This window comes from Hippopotamus amphibius, chromosome 1, assembly GCF_030028045.1.
Source record: "Hippopotamus amphibius kiboko isolate mHipAmp2 chromosome 1, mHipAmp2.hap2, whole genome shotgun sequence".
Lineage (NCBI taxonomy): Eukaryota > Metazoa > Chordata > Mammalia > Artiodactyla > Hippopotamidae > Hippopotamus > Hippopotamus amphibius.
Genome location: NC_080186.1, coordinates 233095774 through 233114609, shown reverse-complemented (window position 1 = coordinate 233114609; position 18836 = coordinate 233095774). Strand labels below are relative to the sequence as shown.

Below are 18836 nucleotides of genomic sequence, written 5' to 3'. Positions count from 1 at the left end.
GAGAACTTAATATTTAAGTTTTCCAAAAGTCAAAGCAAAAATAGAAACAAGAATAGTTATATGACCCTTATTGTCAAATACTGAGTTTATTAAGAGAAACTTTTTCCTCGCCTTGAACACAGAAAATTTTCTCTCCACAGTCTTTGTATAAAGGACATTGAGCAATTTAACAAAGAATAACGCAATTACGGTTCTTATGAAACACTGAAGCAACATTTTGCACATGCCTTTCTTGTATCACCATGAACCCTTGGTAAAAAGCCACTTTTAACATTAAAATCTACTGCAGTGATGAGAGAAGAGAGAAAGAAAGATTTGATGTGGTTCAGTTATTTAATTTTCTGACACTCTAACATTAATATCATAGGAAGAAATCTTACAGAAGACTTAATATGTTCTCATCACAAAAAAAATTTAAAGGCACTAGAAAAAATCTGAAGGATAGTCTCTCCTGTGAACAGAAAGATCCACAGCTTGTAAATGTCAGGAAAGCGAGGGTAAGAGAGGTAGAAAAGCTAAAAATGTCTAGCCCCTACTATACACCAGGGCATGTTAAACCCTTTTCCTATTTTATATATTTAATTATGATTAAAAACCTGAGATAGGCATCAAATAAGGCTATTTTTATACACAAAGAAAACAAAATTTGAAGATCACCAAGTTAGGAAGTTTGGAGAATCAAGATTTACTCAATCCCAACATCACTCACACAGGAATATGCCAGATGTATATAACCAGGTAACAATAAAGATGAAAATGGAAGAGCCTGGCTTATATTCTTGCCCTAAATTTTTTCTCTCTTTTTTTTAAGAACTTTTATTGAGATACAATTGACATACAATAAGCTGCATATATTGAACGTGTACAATTTGATATTTTTTTCTTATTAGTGATGTATACATGGCAATCCCAATCTCCCAGTTCATCCCCCCCCCCCCCCCCCGCTGGCCACCCCCACTGCTGCTTTCCCCGCTTGGTGTCCATGTGTGTTCTCTACATCTACGTCTCTACTTCTGCCTTTTCTTGCCCTAATTTGAGTCCTGACTTCCTTCTACTTAGAAAGGCCTTCAAAATGACTCTGCCAAACATTACTTAAAGCCTTCTCAGAATCCCCAGGCACAGTGAACCCTTCTTTTCTATGTATGTCAGTAACAATTGTATAGACTCCTGTTAGAATTTTATCATTTTTGTTTACATGGTTAGAAGCTATCAAATTGAATTCAAATTCTACACACAAGGCCACAGGTAACTGGTTAAAATTTGCTTCCTTTGGGTTTAGTTTGCTCTTCTTTTTCCAGTGTCTTAACGTAGAAGGTTAGGTTACTGATTTGAGACCTTCTTTTTTAATGTAGGTGCTTACAGCTATAAGTTTCCCTCTGAACACTGTTTTAGCTGCATCCCACATATTTTGGTATGTTGTGTCTTCATTTTCAGTAATCTCAAAGTACTTTTCTAATTTTTCTTGTGCTTTCTTCCTTGACTCATTAGTTACTGAGGAGAATGTTGTTTATCATATTTGTCAATTCCCCAAATTTCTTTCTGTTGTTGATTCCTAACTTCACTGTGGTCAAAGAACATACTTGGTATGATTTCAGCCCTTTCAAATTTATTGTGATTTGTTCAGTGACTCAGCATATGTTCTATCTTGGTAAATGTTTCACATGCATTTGAAAAGAATGTACATTCTGCTGTTGTTTGAGAGAAGACTTTTATAAATGCCAATTAGATCAAGTAGGTTGATAGTGTTTTTCATGTTGTCTATATCCTTACTCATTTTCTATTTGTTTTATCAATTATTAACGGGGGGGAAATGAAAGCTCTAATTATAATTGTGGATTTGTCTACTTCTTGCAGTTTTGACAGTTGCTGTTTCATTTACTTGGAAACTCTGTCACTGGGTGCATACATTTTAGGGTTCTTATGTCCTCTTGATGAATTGATCCTTAAAGATCATCATATAATGTTCTTCTTTATCTCTGGCAATACTCCTTGTTCTGAAGTCTACTTTGATATTAAAACAGCCTCTCCACCTTTCTTATGTTTAGTGTCTGCATGGTATATCTTTATATTTAAAGTAAATTTCTTGGGACTTCCTAGGTGGCACAGTGGTTAAGAATCTGCCTGCCAATGCAGGGGACACGGGTTCGATCCCTGCTCCAGGAAGATCCACATGCCGCAGAGCAACTAAGCCCATGTGCCACAACTATTGGGCCTGTGCTCTAGAACCCGTGAGCCACAACTATTGAGCCTGTGTGCTGCAACTACTGAAGTCCACAGGCCTAGAGCCTGTGCTTCACAACAGGAGAAGCCACTGCAATGAGGAGCCTGCACACCACAATGAAGAGTAGCCCCCGCTGGCCGCAACTAGAGAAAGCCTGTGAGCAGCAATGAAGACCCAATACAGTCAATAAATAAAGAAAGAAAGAAATAAGGAAATTTCTTGTATATAGCATATAGTTAGGTTTTGTTTTTTAATCAGACCGACAATCTGTGTCTTTCAATGGTAATATTTAGACCATTTTTAATGTAATTATCAATACTACTGGGTTTGAATCTACTATCTTTCTATTTATTTTCTATTTGTCCCATATATTCTTTGTTTCCTTTTTCCTGTCTTCTTTTAGCTCACTTGGGTATTTTTAAAGATCTTATCACCACTGTTGACTATTAGCTATACATTTTTTTTTTAAAGTGACTGTTCTACAGCAAACTATGGCCAATGGGTGAAATCCAGACCACTGTCTGTTTTTGTAAATAAAATCTTCTTGCAACACAGCCATCACCCACTTGTTTACATATTATCTACGGTTACTTTCATGCCACAATAGCAGAGCTGGGTAGTTGTAACCACATGGCCTGCAAGACCTAAAATATTAACCACCCGAACCTTTACAGAAGAAGTTTGCTGACCACTGTTTTGTGGTTTAAATTTAAAAATTAAGATCTGATAACATAAGTCAATCCTCAGGTAATTACTCACATTGTTTTCTTGGTTCTTGTTGTTCTTCAAGAGTGTGATAATACAATTATGAATAAAGAAAGCAAGGGTAAGTACCCCAGTCAGCTGTGGAAACTGAAATCTTATCTCTAGAAGAAAAAGAGAGGGGAAAAAAAAAACACAATTAAAGCTGATAATTGAAAAATGAATATTAGTAGCCGAAAGTTGATTATTAAAAATCAGTTGTCTCTGTTTTGTCTAGAGAATAACAATATTAAAATGTCTTTACAAAGTTCCTCAAGGTTAACATTATACTAGCAAATACTTGAAAAGGGAAAGAAAAGGAATCAAGAAATGAGTACTCTGTGAAGCTACTTTATATCAGTTATTTCTGTTTGAGGTCATACAACTAGTATGTGGCAGAGCAAGATCAAATTCAGGGTCTGTCTGATCAAAATGGGCAGAAGACCTGAATATACATTTTTCCAAAGAAGATACACAAATGGCCAATAGGCACATGAAAAAATGATCTACATTGCTAATCATCAGAGAAGTGCAAATCAAAAGCACAATGAGCTATCACCTCACATCGCACAAAATGGCTGTCAACAAAAAAATCTATAAATAACAAATGTTGGCGAGGATGTGGAGAAAAGGGAAACCTAGTACACTGTTGGTGGGAATGTAAATTGGTGCAGTCAATGGAAAACTAAAAATAGAACTACCATATGAGCCAGCAATTCCATTGCTGGATATTTACTGAAAAAAATGAAAACACTAATTTGAAAAGATAATGCACCCTAATGTTCATAGCAGCATTATTTACAATAGCTAAGATATGGAAACAATCTAAGTGTCCATCAACCGATGAATGATAAAGATGATATGGTGTATATATATACAATAGACTATTACTCAGCCATAAAAAAGAATGAAATTCTGCCATTTGCAGCAACATGGATGAACCTAGAGAGTATTATGCTTAGTGAAATAAGTCAGACAGGGAAAGACAAATAGTGTATGTTATCACTTATACATGGACTCTAAAAGATAAAACAAATGAATAGAACAAAACAGAAACAGACTCACAGATATAGAGAACAAACTAGTGGTGAACCAGTGGGCAGAAGAAAGGGAGGAGGGGCAAGATAGGGGTATGAAATCAAGAGATACAAACTACTATGTATAAAGTAAATAAGCAATGAGGATATATTGTACAGTACAGGGAAATATAATCGTTATTTTGTAATAACTTTAAATGGAGTACAAATATATTGAATCACTACACTGTACACCTGAAACTAATATAATATTGTAAATCAACTATACCTCAATAAAAAAATATTCAGGGTTTGTCTGACTCTAAAGTCCTTCCTCTTCTATTACTTGAATTTGCCAGAAAAATACAAAAGTAATCAAGGAAGGGAGAATTTGTCATTTAATATTCTTCAATGGCTAATCTAAAAAGCATTGCTTAAAAATACTGGAAATAATTTACATAGAAGGGGATGGTTAAACTATGACACAGTTTCACCATTTATGCCCAGTGGTATACATTATGCAAGAATTATGTTCTGGAGAAAGATTTTATGCTATGGCAAATGTTCATGATTCAAATAGCATGTGTAGTACAATTTTACTTTTATTTTAAAAAGTGTGTGTATGTAAACAACAAAAAAAACCTGTAAAGATATCTTTTTAAAAAAATTATGTTGTAGCATAGGCAAAATTATTTGTCAATAAATTTTAAAGGAATTTCACATGTTCTGATTCTTTCCAATGCCAACCACCTTAGTTCCTCCAAAGTCATAATCTTCAAGATAAGTGCGCCCTTTCAAAAAGAAGTTTTGCTCAATCCACAGTTGTCATGTCAGTCAGTCCACAATTCTTTTAGTTGGGTTTCTTTGATCTCCAGTGGAATATGGACACACTTCAAAATTCCCCACCTGTATAATCTTTGGGATTCAATTTCCTCAAGCAATTTACTTTAGGACCATGTTTAGGGTCAGGAGATGGATCTGCCTGGTTCTGAATTTTAGACACCCTCTAAACATGCACTAAGTTCAAATCATATTCACTTCTAAGCTATCACACCCTAGAACAGTACAAATCGTTGGGATGTGCCAATACCTAAGATAAAAAAAGTTTGACTGTTAGGTTTTTCATAGTTTATTCAGCAGCTCTGTCTAGTAGTTTTTTCCCACTGATCTAACACGAAGTTCTATGAGTAAAGGAAATCACATAGTTACTCTATGAGATGCTTCCAACAATGTAAGTTTACAGAAAAAGCCCCATCAGGATAGATCTCAACAGAAGGATACTTAGTCTTAACAAGAAAAAGAATGATTGCTTCAGTTCAACAGTTAGCATTATATTTATATAATTAAATAGAGCCCCAATTTGGGGGAAGATGATTTATACATGACAGGCCTACCTCAAGAAATAAGAAAAATCTCAAACGGTCTAACTTTACACTTACAGAAACAAGAAAAAGAAGAACAAATGTATCCCAAAGTTAATAGAAGGAAGATAAATAACAAAAATCAGAGTGGAAATCAATGAAATAGAGACTAAAAAGACAATAGAAAAGATCAATGAAACAAAGAGCTGGCTTTTTTTGAAAGATAAAACAGACAGACCTTTAGTTAGATTAACCAAGAAAAAAAAAGAGGACTCAAATAAATAAAATTATAAGTGAAAGAGGAGACGTCACAACTGATAGAACAGAAGTATTACAAAGGATCATAAGAGGCTACTGTGAACAATTATATAAGAACAAACTGGGCAATCTGGAAGAAATGGATAAACTCCTAGAAACATGCAACCTACCAAGGCTGAATCATGAAAATACAGAAAATCTGAAGAGACCAGAGATTGAATCCATAATCAAAAACCTCCCGAGAAACAAAAGCCCAGGACCAGATGGCTTTGCTGTGAATTCCACCAAACATTCAAAGAAGAATTAATACCAATCCTTCTCAAACTCTTCCAAAAAATAAAAGAGGAACAAACACTTCCAAACTCATTTTACAAAGCCAGAATTACCCTGATACCAAAGTCAGACAAAGACATACAAGAAGAGAAAATTATAGGCCAATGTACCTGAGGAACACAGACACAAAAATTCTCAACAAAATATCAGCAACCCAAATTAAACAATACATTAAAAGGATTACACACCATTATCACGTGAGATTTATTCCAGGGATGCAAGTATGGTTCAAAGTGTACAAATCAATCAATGTGATATACCACGTTAACAAAATGAAGAATAAAAATCAAATGATCATCTCAATAGACGCAGAAAAAACATTTTACAATATTCAACACCAATTTATGGTAAAAACTCTCAACAAACTGGGTATGGAGGGAATGTACCTCAACATAATAAAGGCCATATATGACAAACCCAGAGCTAACATCACATTCAATGGTGAAAAGCTGAAAACTTTTCTTCCGAGATCAGGAATAAGACAAGGATGCCCACTCTTGCCATTTTTATTCAACACAGCAGTGGAAGTCCTAGCCAGAGGTGTGCCTATAGACTGTTATTCAAAGAAGACATGCAAATGGCCAACAGGTTCATGTAAAGGTGATCAGTATCACTAATTACCAGGGGAGTGCAAATCAAAAACAATGATAGTGCTTGCTCTAGCAGAACGTATATGGAGAAAAGGGAACCCTTGCGCATTGTTGGTGGGAACGTAAATTGGAGCATCCACTATGGAGAACGGTATGGTCGTTGCTCAAAAAATTTTAAATAGAACTACCATATGACCCAGCAACCCACTTCTGGGTATATATCCTAAGGAATATCTTGAAGAGATATCTGCACTATGTTCACTGCTGCATTATTTACAGTAGCCAGGATATAGAAAAAAACCCAAGTCTATCAACAGATGAATGGATTAAGGTGTGGTAAATATATACAATGAAATATTATCCAGCCACGAGAAAGAAGGAAATCTTGCCATTTGTGACATGAGTGGACCTTGAGGGCATTATGCTAAGTGAAATAAGTCAGACAGAAAAAGACAAATAGTGTATGATATCATTTATATGTGGAATCTAAAAAAGTTGAATTCATAGAAACAGAGATCAGAATCCTGGTTATCAGAGGCTGGGGAGGTGCTGGTGGAAGAGTATAAGCTTCAGTTATAAAATGAGTAAGTTCTGGGGAGCTAATGTACAGCATGATGATCACAGTTAATAATACTGTATTACTTGAAAGTTGCTAAGAAAGTAAATCTTAAATGTTCTCACCACAAAAAAGGAATGGTAATTATGTGATGGAGATGTTATGTAGTGCTATGGTGATGATCATTTTGCAATATAGAAGTGCATCAAATAAACACATTGTACACCTTAAACTTATACAATGTTATATGTTAATTATATCTCAATAAAGCTGGGGAAGAAAAGAGTTCAAAGTAAGGAAGCTAGAAAGAAAATTTTATATAAATAAATATACATTTATGAAATCAACATCTTTCTTATATACCTATAACTGATTAGAGGAGGTAAAGAGAAATTAAAGCATTCCATTCACAATAATAAAATAAGCATACATATTGTTAAATGTTGTTAGTTATTCCTAGGCCATAACCAGGAATAACATTAACATGCCAAATTTATGTTAAAATACTATAAAACTTCACTGTGGCAGCCATGTAAATGTACTACTCTGATATCCTTTCAAGTGAGAACCTGATGCAAGGAATGCAGTGAGCAGAAAACCTCCAGCTGAAGCCTCTTTGGGCTGTGCTCTCCCTGGGCAGCCAATGACTGAGCAAAGCAGAGTGCTAGGGCCTGACCACTTCTGCCCCACCCTGGACTCCTCTGCAGGCAGTCTTTGACAGAGCTTCACACTGGGTTAGCTAAGACCTTCTTAATTTATTCCTACCCAATCCTCCTTTTCTTTTCTCCTTTTCGAATGTGAGCTACAATGTGGTCTCGTGTAGCCACCTACTCCTGCTCACTCTCTATCTTTCATAAATGCTCCAATAAACTTCTTGTACTTCTTTTTTTTATTTATTTTTTTTATTTTTTTTGGGGGTACACCAGGTTCAATCATCTGTTTTTATACACATATCCCCGTACTTCTAACTCCATTTTGATGTCTGCTTACTGATAGTGAAAGTTGTCTAAGAAAGCAGACAGTGAGATGGGATTTGGACACGGGATTAGTCATCGCTCACTTCTGAATTACCATCTCAGCAATGCTTTAGTGATGTCCCAAGGTTCTAACAGTGTTCTCACTATCACTGCTTTTCTACAGATTCTGTTGATTCAAAGAGAGTGATGCCTCAACTTACCTCTTTTTTTCTTTTTTGATATTTGATTGTAGCGGCTCCATTATGAATCCTATTTTTAGGCAGGGAATTATAGGACCCCTCTTCCTCTACCCTATTCACCTATGGACACAGAAGCCTATCTCTTGGTTCATCCAATCCCAAATAAGGGGGAAGGAGGGTCTCATAGCTAACAAGAGAGTAATTTTTAGCTTCAAATAGAAGGCTCTTCATGATCTGGGCTTTGCCTCTTTATCTGTTATCTCCTATTACTTCACCAACAAGTATTCTTTTTTCTGTAATTAATTAATTAATTAATTGGCCGCATTGGGTCTTTGATGCTGCACAGGGGCTTTCTCTAGTTGCGGCGAGCGGCGGCTACTCTTCGTTGTGGTGTGCAGGCTTCTCATTGCATTGGCTTCTCTTGTTGTGGAGGAGGGGCTCTAGGCGCGTGGGCTTCAGTAGTTGCGGCGCACAGGCTCAATAGTGTGGTGCACAGGCTTAGTTGCTCTGCAGCATATGGAATCTTCCCGGAGCAGGGATCGAACCCGTGTCCCCTGCATTGGCAGGCAGATTCTTAACCACTGTGCTGCCTAGGAAGTCCCCACCAACAAGTATTCTTTCACTTCAGCCATGCAAATTCTTGTAATTTCCTAAATGGGTCATGTTACTCAGGCTTTAACTGTTACTTATATTGATGCGCTGACTTGGCATAAACCCCTTCCTCCGATTCTTCATTTAAAGAACTCCTTTTGGCCTTAAATACTCTTATTTAGAACCCTTCTCTGATTCCTAATTCTTATTTACATGCAATTCCTCTACACTACTATGTCTCTTCTGTATCTTCATACTGTGATCATTAACTCACAAAGTGGTCTTACTGCTCAACTGCAAGCTCCCGGACGGCAGTGGACCATGCCTTTCTGGACAATGTAACACATAATCAGAGGCATTCATTTACTTCCATAATAAAGGACTCTCAGCCACGGAAGCAGTCAACATTCTACTTTAAACCGTTCTTCAGAATGATTTTGCTTTTTGCTAAGATTTACTAGTTTTCAACAAGCTCTCTTCAATTTAGCTGATCTTTCCTGTCTTTTGGAGCACTCAGCATCTGTTATTTCTAAGTTGCCTTGTGAAGCAACTTGTTAGTTGATTCTTCTCTAATTAAGGCAGGTGATACCACTGTTATTTCTAACTTGTCAAATCAGAGTCAGTGAATATTCAAATTTTTCCAATTAACTAACAAAACCTCTCTGAATAAATTTCTTGAAAACCTAAGATTAACAGCTCTATTGAGATAAAATTTATATACTTTTCACCCACTTAAAGTGTACAATTAAAAGTTTTTAGAATATTCCCAGAGTTGTACAACCATCACTACAATACCTTACTCGTTTCTATTGCCAAATAATATTCCATTGTATGGATATACCACATTTATTGATCCATTCATCAGTGATAGATATTTGGGTTGTTTCCACCTTTTGGCTACTATGAACACTGCTGCTATGAGCATTCGTGCACAAGTTTTTGTATGAAAAATATGCCTTTTAGAGAACCCAGACATTCATACCATGATCAATGTGTAATAAATTAAAGAAGGCAGATTCCTTCACAAAGTGGATTTAAAGAAGCCCCAAACCTCCAATCATTCTCAAACTGCCTACTTTATTCCTCTGCGAAGTCATATTAAGAACAGAATAAGCAGAGGGGAGAAGATAATTGAATGCATTAATCTGACAAAGGACAGGTACTTAGGAAGTGTAAAGAACTCCTATAAATCAATAAGAAAAAAAATAGAAAAATAGGCAAAAGACTTGAAGAGGCATTTGACAAAAGAGGAAATTCAAATTGCCAATGAACATATAAAAAGGTGTTAACTTCATTAGCCATCAGGGAAATGCAAACTAAAAGCACAGGACCAGGAGCAGAGAGGGAGGGGGCTGGCTGAACGCCGGGCGGGGAAGGATGCCCGGGGATGCAGTCCCACCACCATGGGTCCCAACCACAGGCATGGGACCATTCCCCTTCCCAACACCCAGGGGAACCCGCACGGACCACCCACGGAGCAGGGAGCCCCAAAGGGACTGCAGTGGCGCAACTGCGGCAGGAACTCTAAATGAGGCACAGGAAGCCCAGAGAAAGAGCATCAAATGCCACATCCAACAGGTTTTCAAGGCAAAAAGGCCCACCAAAACCATCACCATGACCGATGGGGACTATGATTATCTGATCAAACTCCTGGGCCTTGGAGTTTCAGGCGTGGGGAAGACGACATTTCTTTATCGATACACAGACAATAAATTCAATCCCAAGTTCATCACAACAATAGGGACAGACTTTCGGGAAAAACGTGTGGTTTATAACACACAGGGACCAAATGGGTCAACAGGGAAAGCATTTAAGGTGCATCTTCAGCTTTGGGACACCGCAGGACAAGAGCGATTCTGGAGTCTCACCACTGCGTTTTTCAGAGACGCCATGGGTTTCTTATTAATGTTTGACCTCACCAGTCAACAGAGCTTCTTAAATGTCAGAAACTGGATGAGCCAACTGCAAGCAAATGCTTATTGTGAAAATCCAGATATAGTATTAATTGGCCACAAGGCAGACCTGCCAGACCAGAGGGAAGTCAACGAACGGCAAGCCCAGGAACTGGCTGACAAATACGGCATACCATATTTTGAAACAAGTGCAGCCACTGGCCAGAACGTGGAAAAAGCTGTGGAAACCCTTTTGGACTTAATAATGAAACGAATGGAACAGTGTGTAGAGAAGACCCAAGTCCCCGACACTGTCAATGGCGGCAGCTCTGGGAAGCTGGATGGTGACAAGGCAGCAGAGAAGAAATGTGCCTGCTAGACTTTACCCTAGGACCTGATCATCCAGAACCCCACGAAAACATCACTTCCAAGAAGAGCGACAAACCACACAATTGCTGATGAGTAGACCATGCATAATGGCATGGCTTTCTTTTTCTGTCAGAAAATCTACTTTAAGAACCAGAATAGTCAACAGTGTTCAAAAGAGTTGACCAGTTGTCCCTGAGGCCCCTCCAAACGAGATCACAGATTTCCCAGTGTCATCATACCATCATGGACACTCAGCTCATTTTTCTTATAAAGAAGATGAGTATGTAAGAGAGTATACAAGAAGAAATACCAGTGAGTTTTCAATTAGAACCAAAGGCACCTTGTCACATTGAGGACAAGAATAGGCTTCTAAAGGGATAATGTAGAAAGGTGACTTTCTAAAAAGGTTGGATTTACTTCTTATATAGAATTTGATTTGTACTTTTAGGTTTGCCTTGGGGGAAACATATTAACTAAAAATGCATATACACAATAAAGAGTTCTAAGTGGCAAAAAAAAAAAAAAAAAAAAAGCACAGGACCACTACACACCCACCAGCAAGGCTAGATGAAAAAAGAAAACAGAAGTGTTGATAAAGACATGGAACAACTAGAACACTCTCAATATCACAATATAATGCTGAATGGAAGAAGCCAGATACCAAAGAATACCTACTGTATATTCCAAATATAGTCAGTGAAAAACAGACAAAATTAATCTTTGCGCTTAGAAGTTAGAGCATTTGTTATCTCTGCAGGGAGCTCGCAACTGGCAGGGAGCATGAGGGGGACCTCTGGGGGGCTAGTAATTTCTGGTTTTGATTCTGGGTGCTGGTTATCTGGTTTGTTCAGTTTGTGAAAATTAAGCTGTACACTTATGAATTGTGCACTTTTATATATGTATGTTATACTTTAATAAAAAGTTCAAAAGCAAACACAAAAAACGAAGTAAGGCATACACAAAAATAAGATGAGAGAAATTCCATTATATTTTGAGGCATTATTAATATCAGTGAGTGGTAAAATGTAGTTTGCGCCTAATGGAAAGTGAATAAAAAAACTATTTAAAGTATATGTGTTAGAAAATTATTTTATTTTTTTAATTAATTAATTAATTATATTTATTGGTTGCACTGGGTCTTTGTTGCTGCGCACAGGCTTCCTCTAGTTGCAGTGAGCAGGGGTACTCTTCATTGCAGTGACGGGGCTTCTCATTGTGGGGGCTTCTCTTGTCGCAGAGCATGGGCTCTAGGCTTGTGGGCTCCAGTAGTTGTGGCACGTGGGCTCAACAGTTGTGGCTCATGGGATCTAGAGCACAGGCTTAGTAGTTGTGGTGCATGGGCTTAGTTGCTCTGTGGCATGTGGGATCTTCCTGGAGTAGGGATCAAATCCACGTCCCCTGCACTGGCAGGCGAATTCTTAACCACTGCACCACCAGGGAAGCCCAAAATATTATTTTTTTTTCTGGTTGCAGAGGAACACAATGGTGCTATCAAATGGCAAATCTCCCCATAATCCTCAGTGTCTGAGTCTCTTTTTGAAGTCAGTTTCAAAGCCTTTAAGTTCTTCATTTTAAAAATGTAATCTTAATTGCAGACTTAAATGCATGCATACTAATTGTTAAAAGTTAGTAAGTATCACAAGGTTTCTCAAACAACCCAGTCAAAAAATGGGCAGAAGACCTACATAGGCATTTCTCCAAAGAAGACATACGGATGGCCAAGGGGCACATGAAAAGCTGCTCAACATCACTATTAGAGAAATGCAAATCAAAACTACAATGAGGTATCACCTCACACCAGTTAGAATGGGCATCATCAGATAATCTACAAACAGTAAATGCTAGAGAGGGTGTGGAGAAAAGGGAACCCTCTTGCACTGCTGGAGGGAATGTAAATTGATACAGCCACTATGGAGAACAGTATGGAGGTTCCTTGCAAAACTAAAAACAGAGTTACCATATGACCCAGCAATCCCACTACTGGGCAAATACCTAGAGAACACCATAATTCAAAAAGACACATGCACTCCAATGTTCACTGCAGCACTATTTACAATAGCCAGGACATGGAAGCAACCTAAATGTCCATCAACAGATGAATGGATAAAGAAAATGTGGTACATACATAAAATGGAATATTACTCAGCTGTAAAAAGCAATGAAACTGGGACATTTGTAGAGACATGGATGGACCTAGAGACTGTCATACAGAGTGAAGTGAGTCAGAAGGAGAAAAACAAATATCGTATATTAACATGTATATGCAGAATATAGAAAAATGGTACAAATCAACCGGTTTACAAGGCAGAAATAGAGACACAGATGTAGAGAACAAACATATGGACACCAAGTGGGGAAGGGGGGGTTGGGGGGGAATGAATTGGGAGATTGGGATACCAAATTGTACACTCTAAATATATGCAGTTTATTGCCTGTTAACTGTATCTCAATAAAAGTTCTTTAAAAAAAATAATCACAAGGTTTCTAACAAAACCCATCATTCTCTTGCTTCATACCTCGCAATCTGAATCTCGTTTCCCAGAGGCAACTAATTATAGCTCTTGGAACTATTTAGCATATCTTAAATTTATAATCTAGTTTACTTTTAAGTAATATCCTTATATTCCTTTTCCTTTACTTTTAAATTTTAGACATGATCCATTGATTTTCCACCAGAAGGCCTTAGGATTTTTATCTCACTATGACCCCTCACTTCCCCATGTGCTATCCCCCCAGTATAATCATAATTTTGATTTTATAACATCAGAGTTTTCATTTTTATGATTGTTATATATTATTCATAGTTAAGCCATGGAATGTTATTATTACATTTTTCTTTCTTATATAAAAATACTTTTGTTGACCTGTTTTACTGAAGGTAATAATTGACTTTTTCCCTAATGGTTGCCTAATTTTCTAGTTAACACTGATTCCTCCCCAAACTCTCCAAAAGAATGGAAAAACTCTGCTTTATAAAACGCATCAAATAATCTTTTCCATTTTACTTTTTTATTCGGAAAAGTGCCTCTTGGAGCCATCTGTCTACCTGCTGTATTCTGGGCTGGTTGCTCGCTAGGCCTGCTGCACAGCTGTTTCCTAGGATCTCCCTTTACCATCATTCTGAGAATTTCTTGATATCCTACTTTTTTTTTGCTGGAGCATGCTTTGCAGTATTTTCCTGAGAAAGAGTGCACGGAAGGTAAAATTTTGTGAGACTTTACTTTCCGAAAATACCTTTATTGTACTCTGTCAAACGACAATATGGTGAGATGTAGAATTTTAGGTTAAAATAATTTATTTTGAGACATTGGATGACACTTCTATTGTCTTGCAGCTTTCAGAGTTGTTAATTAAAAAGTCTGATACTATTCTGATTTCAGACCTTTTTTTTTTTTTTGATTTCAGACCTTTTGTACAGACTTGTTCTTCGTCCTTGAAAGCTCTTCTCTTTATCTCTGGTGTTGTGAAATTTCATAATGATATGCTTTGGTGTGGATTTTATTCACAATGCTGGGCATTTTGGGCCCTTACATCTAGATACACATGTTCTTCAGTTCTGGGGAAATTTCTTAAATTATTTCTTTGATAATTTCCTCACCTTCATTTTCTCTCTTCTCCATGGCACTACTGTCAGCTGGATATTGAACCACCTGGATTAACTCTCTATTTTTTCATCTTTTCTGTCCTATTTTTTTCCCTTGCTTCCTTCCAACCATCCATCCATCCATCCATCCATCCATCCATCCATAATTTCTAGTCTTCTGGGGAAGTTAATTTTATTTTCCAAATTTTCTTCAAATTCTTAATTTCTATTAAATTTTTTATTTCCAAGATCAACTTCCCACTTCTTTCCTTCCTTCCTTGGCATCCAAATATTGTTCATGTATATCACTGTCTTTTGTCACTTCGAGGATGTAATTTTTTGGAATTTTGCTTTTGTCCCCTTTTTTGTTATTATTTTCCCTTTAAGTTCCTTTTCTTATCTTTCTTGTTTTATTTTTATGTAAGAGGTTTTCCACAAATATCTAGTGGTCTTTGTTTACATTTAAAAGTGCACACTTTGTGGACATCTAAATGGTCTGATACAAGCAAGGTATCAGCCATTTCTTTGGTAGAACCCAAATATCTGAGGCTCTAGGTCTTTCTTCTTGGGCTTATCAGTTTCTCCTGAGGAGAATCCTCTATTATCCAATGCTGTCAGCGTTCTGGGAACCAAGAAGTAAAGAAAAGAGAATTGGAGGGGCAGAAGGTGGGGTATAGCCTCACCATTTCGCTCAACCTGTTTTCAGACCAGAGCCTTATTCCTACCCTTTTGTTGTGCTTGGCAAACCCCAGTTCAGAGCGTGTCTGATTTAGTTTCTTCCACCTCTTGCTAGATTGAAAAGGGAAAGGGGGTGGATTATATCTAATTATTCCTGATAAAAACTTGCAGGGAATTCTCCCATTTTAAGACCTTCTCCTTTACCTTTGCTTTCAGAGTTACCCAAATGTCTCCAAATACTCCGGCTTTCAAGGACTGTGTAGTTCAAACTGGCCTTCTCTCTACAGGTACTTACATTTCAGCTTTCTCTGCTTTGCTGTCAGTTACCAATCATGTATCAGTTTTCTAGCTTCTAAAAATCTACTGCTCTCTCTTGTTTGCTATTGTCTCTTCTATAGAGTCTCTGTGTTTGTTTTTCACATTTTTTTTTTTACTGTTGTTTTAATGGGATTTGGGAAGGAGTAGCTATAAACACATTAACTCATTTAATAATTATTTATTGAGCATTCATTATCTGCCAGAAGTATTATAGGCCTTGGGGATATAATAGTAATAGAGAAGTATAAAACACACACAAAAAAACCATTTCTTTTCTTAGAGAGCTAACATTTTAGTTAAGGAAGACAGATACACAGGTGAAAAAATAAATAGAGGTATTTCCTACCATCTGAACTTTTCACTATCTGAATTCAAGAACCAAACAGATTTGGCAACATTTTTAGGTAAGTCTCTTGTTGTCTTAATGTCTGCAACTTTCTAAAATCTGAAACTCAGAAGCCAAGTTGATTAGAATAACAGACATACCTCAGTATTCCAACTAGTCAGAATCAGGAACTTAATAGACTTAGATAACCAGGGATACCTGTATATAAGATTTGGTAGTGATGAGAGCTTTAAAGAAAATAAGGACCAGGAAGGAGGTGTGAAGTGGGCAGGAAGTCAGGGAAGACCTCTCTAACAATACCAACCATATAGATACCTGAGGAAAAGACAACGACATCTCATGTGCAGGGAATCCTAAGTGCAAAGATTCTGAGCTAGGAGTGTGCTTGGCATTTTTGTGGAACAGAGAGGAAGACAGTGTGGTTGCAGTGGACTGAATGAGTAGGAAAGTAATGCGGGATGAAATCAGAGAGGAAGCTAGGAGTCAGATCATACAGGGCCTGTGGACTATGATAAAGACGTGCCTTTATTCTGAATGAGATGGGAAAACATTAGAGGTTTTTGAAGGTTGTATTTAAAAAACACCAGTCCATCTGCTAGGTGTAGAACAGACTATGGAGAAGGAGGCAAAGTAGAAACAGTGAAACTAGTTATAAGGCTACTGCAGTAATCTGGCTGAGAGATTAGGAGCTTAACATAGTTCTTTTTGGTGGAAATGGTAAGAAGTAGTCAGATTCTTAATTTATTTGAAAAGTAGAAAGCAGATTGTGTAGATATGGGGGGTGGAAAAAAAGAACAGTCAAGTATGACTCCACAGTGTTTGGCTGATCAAGTGGTAAACTGGAGCTACCATTTTCTGAGAATGAGAAGCCTGGGAGAAGGGCAGGTTAAGCAGGCTGGTGGAAGCAGGTGGATGAGGAAGAAAACCAGTATTTGGTTTTTGTAAATTAAGTACACAAAATGGACATCCAAGTGGAGATGTAGAAGGGGCAGTTAGATATATGAGTATGGATTTCAGTGGAGAGATCTGGGCCAGAGATAAAAAATTGGGACTAGTCACCATATAGACAATATAAAAAGCCAGGTGACTAGATGGCATTATGTAGAGATTAAAGGTAGAGAGAAGTGGGGTTTGCGTACTAAACCCTGGCTGACTCTACCATTTAGAGGTCAGAGATATGAGAAGGAACAGTTATGTAGAAGAATCAAGAGAGAATAAGGTTTTAGAAGTTAAAGAAAGAAAGTGTTTTAAGATGGAGGGAGTGACCAAATGTGCCCCATGCTGCCGACAGGTTGAGTAAGAAGAGGTGTGAGACATATATGTGGAATCTAGAAAAATGATACAAATCAACCAGTTTGCAAGGCAGAAATAGAGACACAGATGTAGAGAACAAACATATGGACACCAAGTGGGGAAAGCGGGGAGGGTTGCGGGGGAATGAATTGGGAGATCGGGATACCAAATAGTACACTCTAAATATACGCAATTTACTGTATGTTAACTGTATCTCAATAAAAGTTCTAAAAAAAAAAAAGAAGAGGTGTGAGATTTGGCCTTTGGGTTTGGAAAGATGGAGTCACTGTTCGTCAGTCAGCGGAGTGACAGGAGCAAAAGCCTAACAGAAGTGAGTTCAAGGCAAAACGGAAGGAGAAATGGAGAGAGTGAACACGGACAACTCTTACAAAGAGTTTTCTTGAAAAGGAAACAATAGCTAGAGAAGAATGTGGGGTCATATGAGTTTTTGTTTTTAGATTGAGAAATAGGCTTGTATACTGGTAGGAATAGTTCAGTAGGAAAAATCTGACGATACATGATTAAAAAAGAAAGAATAACTGCGAAAGTCAAGTCCCTGAGTAGGCAGGAAAGGATAGGATGAAATACATGAGTAGGCTTTTCTCATTATTTTTCCAGCTACCTGGGAAGAAGTGTGATGGGATCTACTGAACTGAAAAATGATTTTTCAGAAACACGAGTACATAAAGATTCAATTCGAACTAGACGTTTATGAGAATTCTGCATCAGGACAGTAAAGATTCACCCCCCCCAAGTTCTCTGATTTTTGATTAGCCTTTACTGAAAAAGATTTATGACATATTTCCTTTCCTGAGAAATTTTTCAATCACTAAAGTAATTTCAGGACCACAAATATTTACATGAATCTCTTTTAATCCTCATGATTCTCCCTTTATATCTTTTAGAAATAAAGTGAAATAAATGGCTTGATATCTACTTAAATATGTTCTCTTTTCCATGTTTTAAATAACTACTTATACTCTCCCTTTCTCCCATATTTGTCTCTAATGTCCTATCATTAGCAGAAACTTTTATCACCAACACTCAATATAAATCAATATGGATCTACTTTTAGAAAATAATATCCTAGACGATTTTTATTAATCAACGGAAGAACTACTTAAAGTTGCCATTTTCATCACTGTCCAATTTTAAATACAATATCTGAGAGAAGGATGCCTTGCAAGCCCTAGTACTTCCTTTATCCTGAATTTCCACTGACTTTTTAGTCTTTGTGGGCTTCTAATAGAAATTAAAAAATCAAAGCTGATGCAGTCAGATGATCTGAAAACAAGTAACATAAATAACAACTTCCAATGACCACCAACTCAGCACACCTGGAAAACTCAGGAATGTTATAACAAAAGAAACAAAAGAAACAAAAGGGGTGGTAGATATAATTGCAGGCTTTCATACTAACACCAGAAACTGAATAGAGACTTGAAATTCTAGACTGCCAGAATCAACAGTTGAAGAACGGAAAGAAAGCAGTCTTTCTAAACCAACAACAGAATTTTGTACTACTTTCCCCTTA

At 37.2% G+C, this 18836-nt stretch overlaps 2 protein-coding genes and 1 non-coding gene across 10 annotated transcripts in view; 1 reads left to right on the top strand and 2 right to left on the bottom strand.

Annotated features, from left to right (window-relative positions):
- The window catches only part of SLC38A9 (solute carrier family 38 member 9), a 95822-nt gene that overhangs the window by 13963 nt on the left and 63023 nt on the right, over positions 1 to 18836 (bottom strand). For all 8 annotated transcript variants that reach the window (XM_057743380.1, XM_057743376.1, XM_057743402.1 and 5 more), the window contains one exon: positions 2981 to 3087. In XM_057743380.1, coding sequence (XP_057599363.1) covers positions 2981 to 3087 — 107 coding nt within the window. The remainder of the gene's footprint in view (positions 1 to 2980; positions 3088 to 18836) is intronic.
- Positions 5119 to 5249, bottom strand: LOC130843354 (small nucleolar RNA SNORA18). The gene has a single exon (XR_009050928.1). It is a non-coding gene; the product is annotated as a small nucleolar RNA SNORA18 (small nucleolar RNA).
- On the top strand, positions 10408 to 11588 carry LOC130857705 (ras-related protein Rab-27B-like). The gene has a single exon (XM_057743411.1). The coding sequence runs from the start codon at positions 10438 to 10440 to the stop codon at positions 11092 to 11094; it is 657 nt and encodes a 218-aa protein (XP_057599394.1). The 5' UTR covers positions 10408 to 10437; the 3' UTR covers positions 11095 to 11588.

What these genes read in the sequence shown, in the direction of transcription:
- LOC130857705 (XM_057743411.1), top strand. Translation starts at nt 10,438, where the DNA reads ATGACCGATGGGGACTATGATTATCTGATCAAACTCCTGGGCCTTGGA.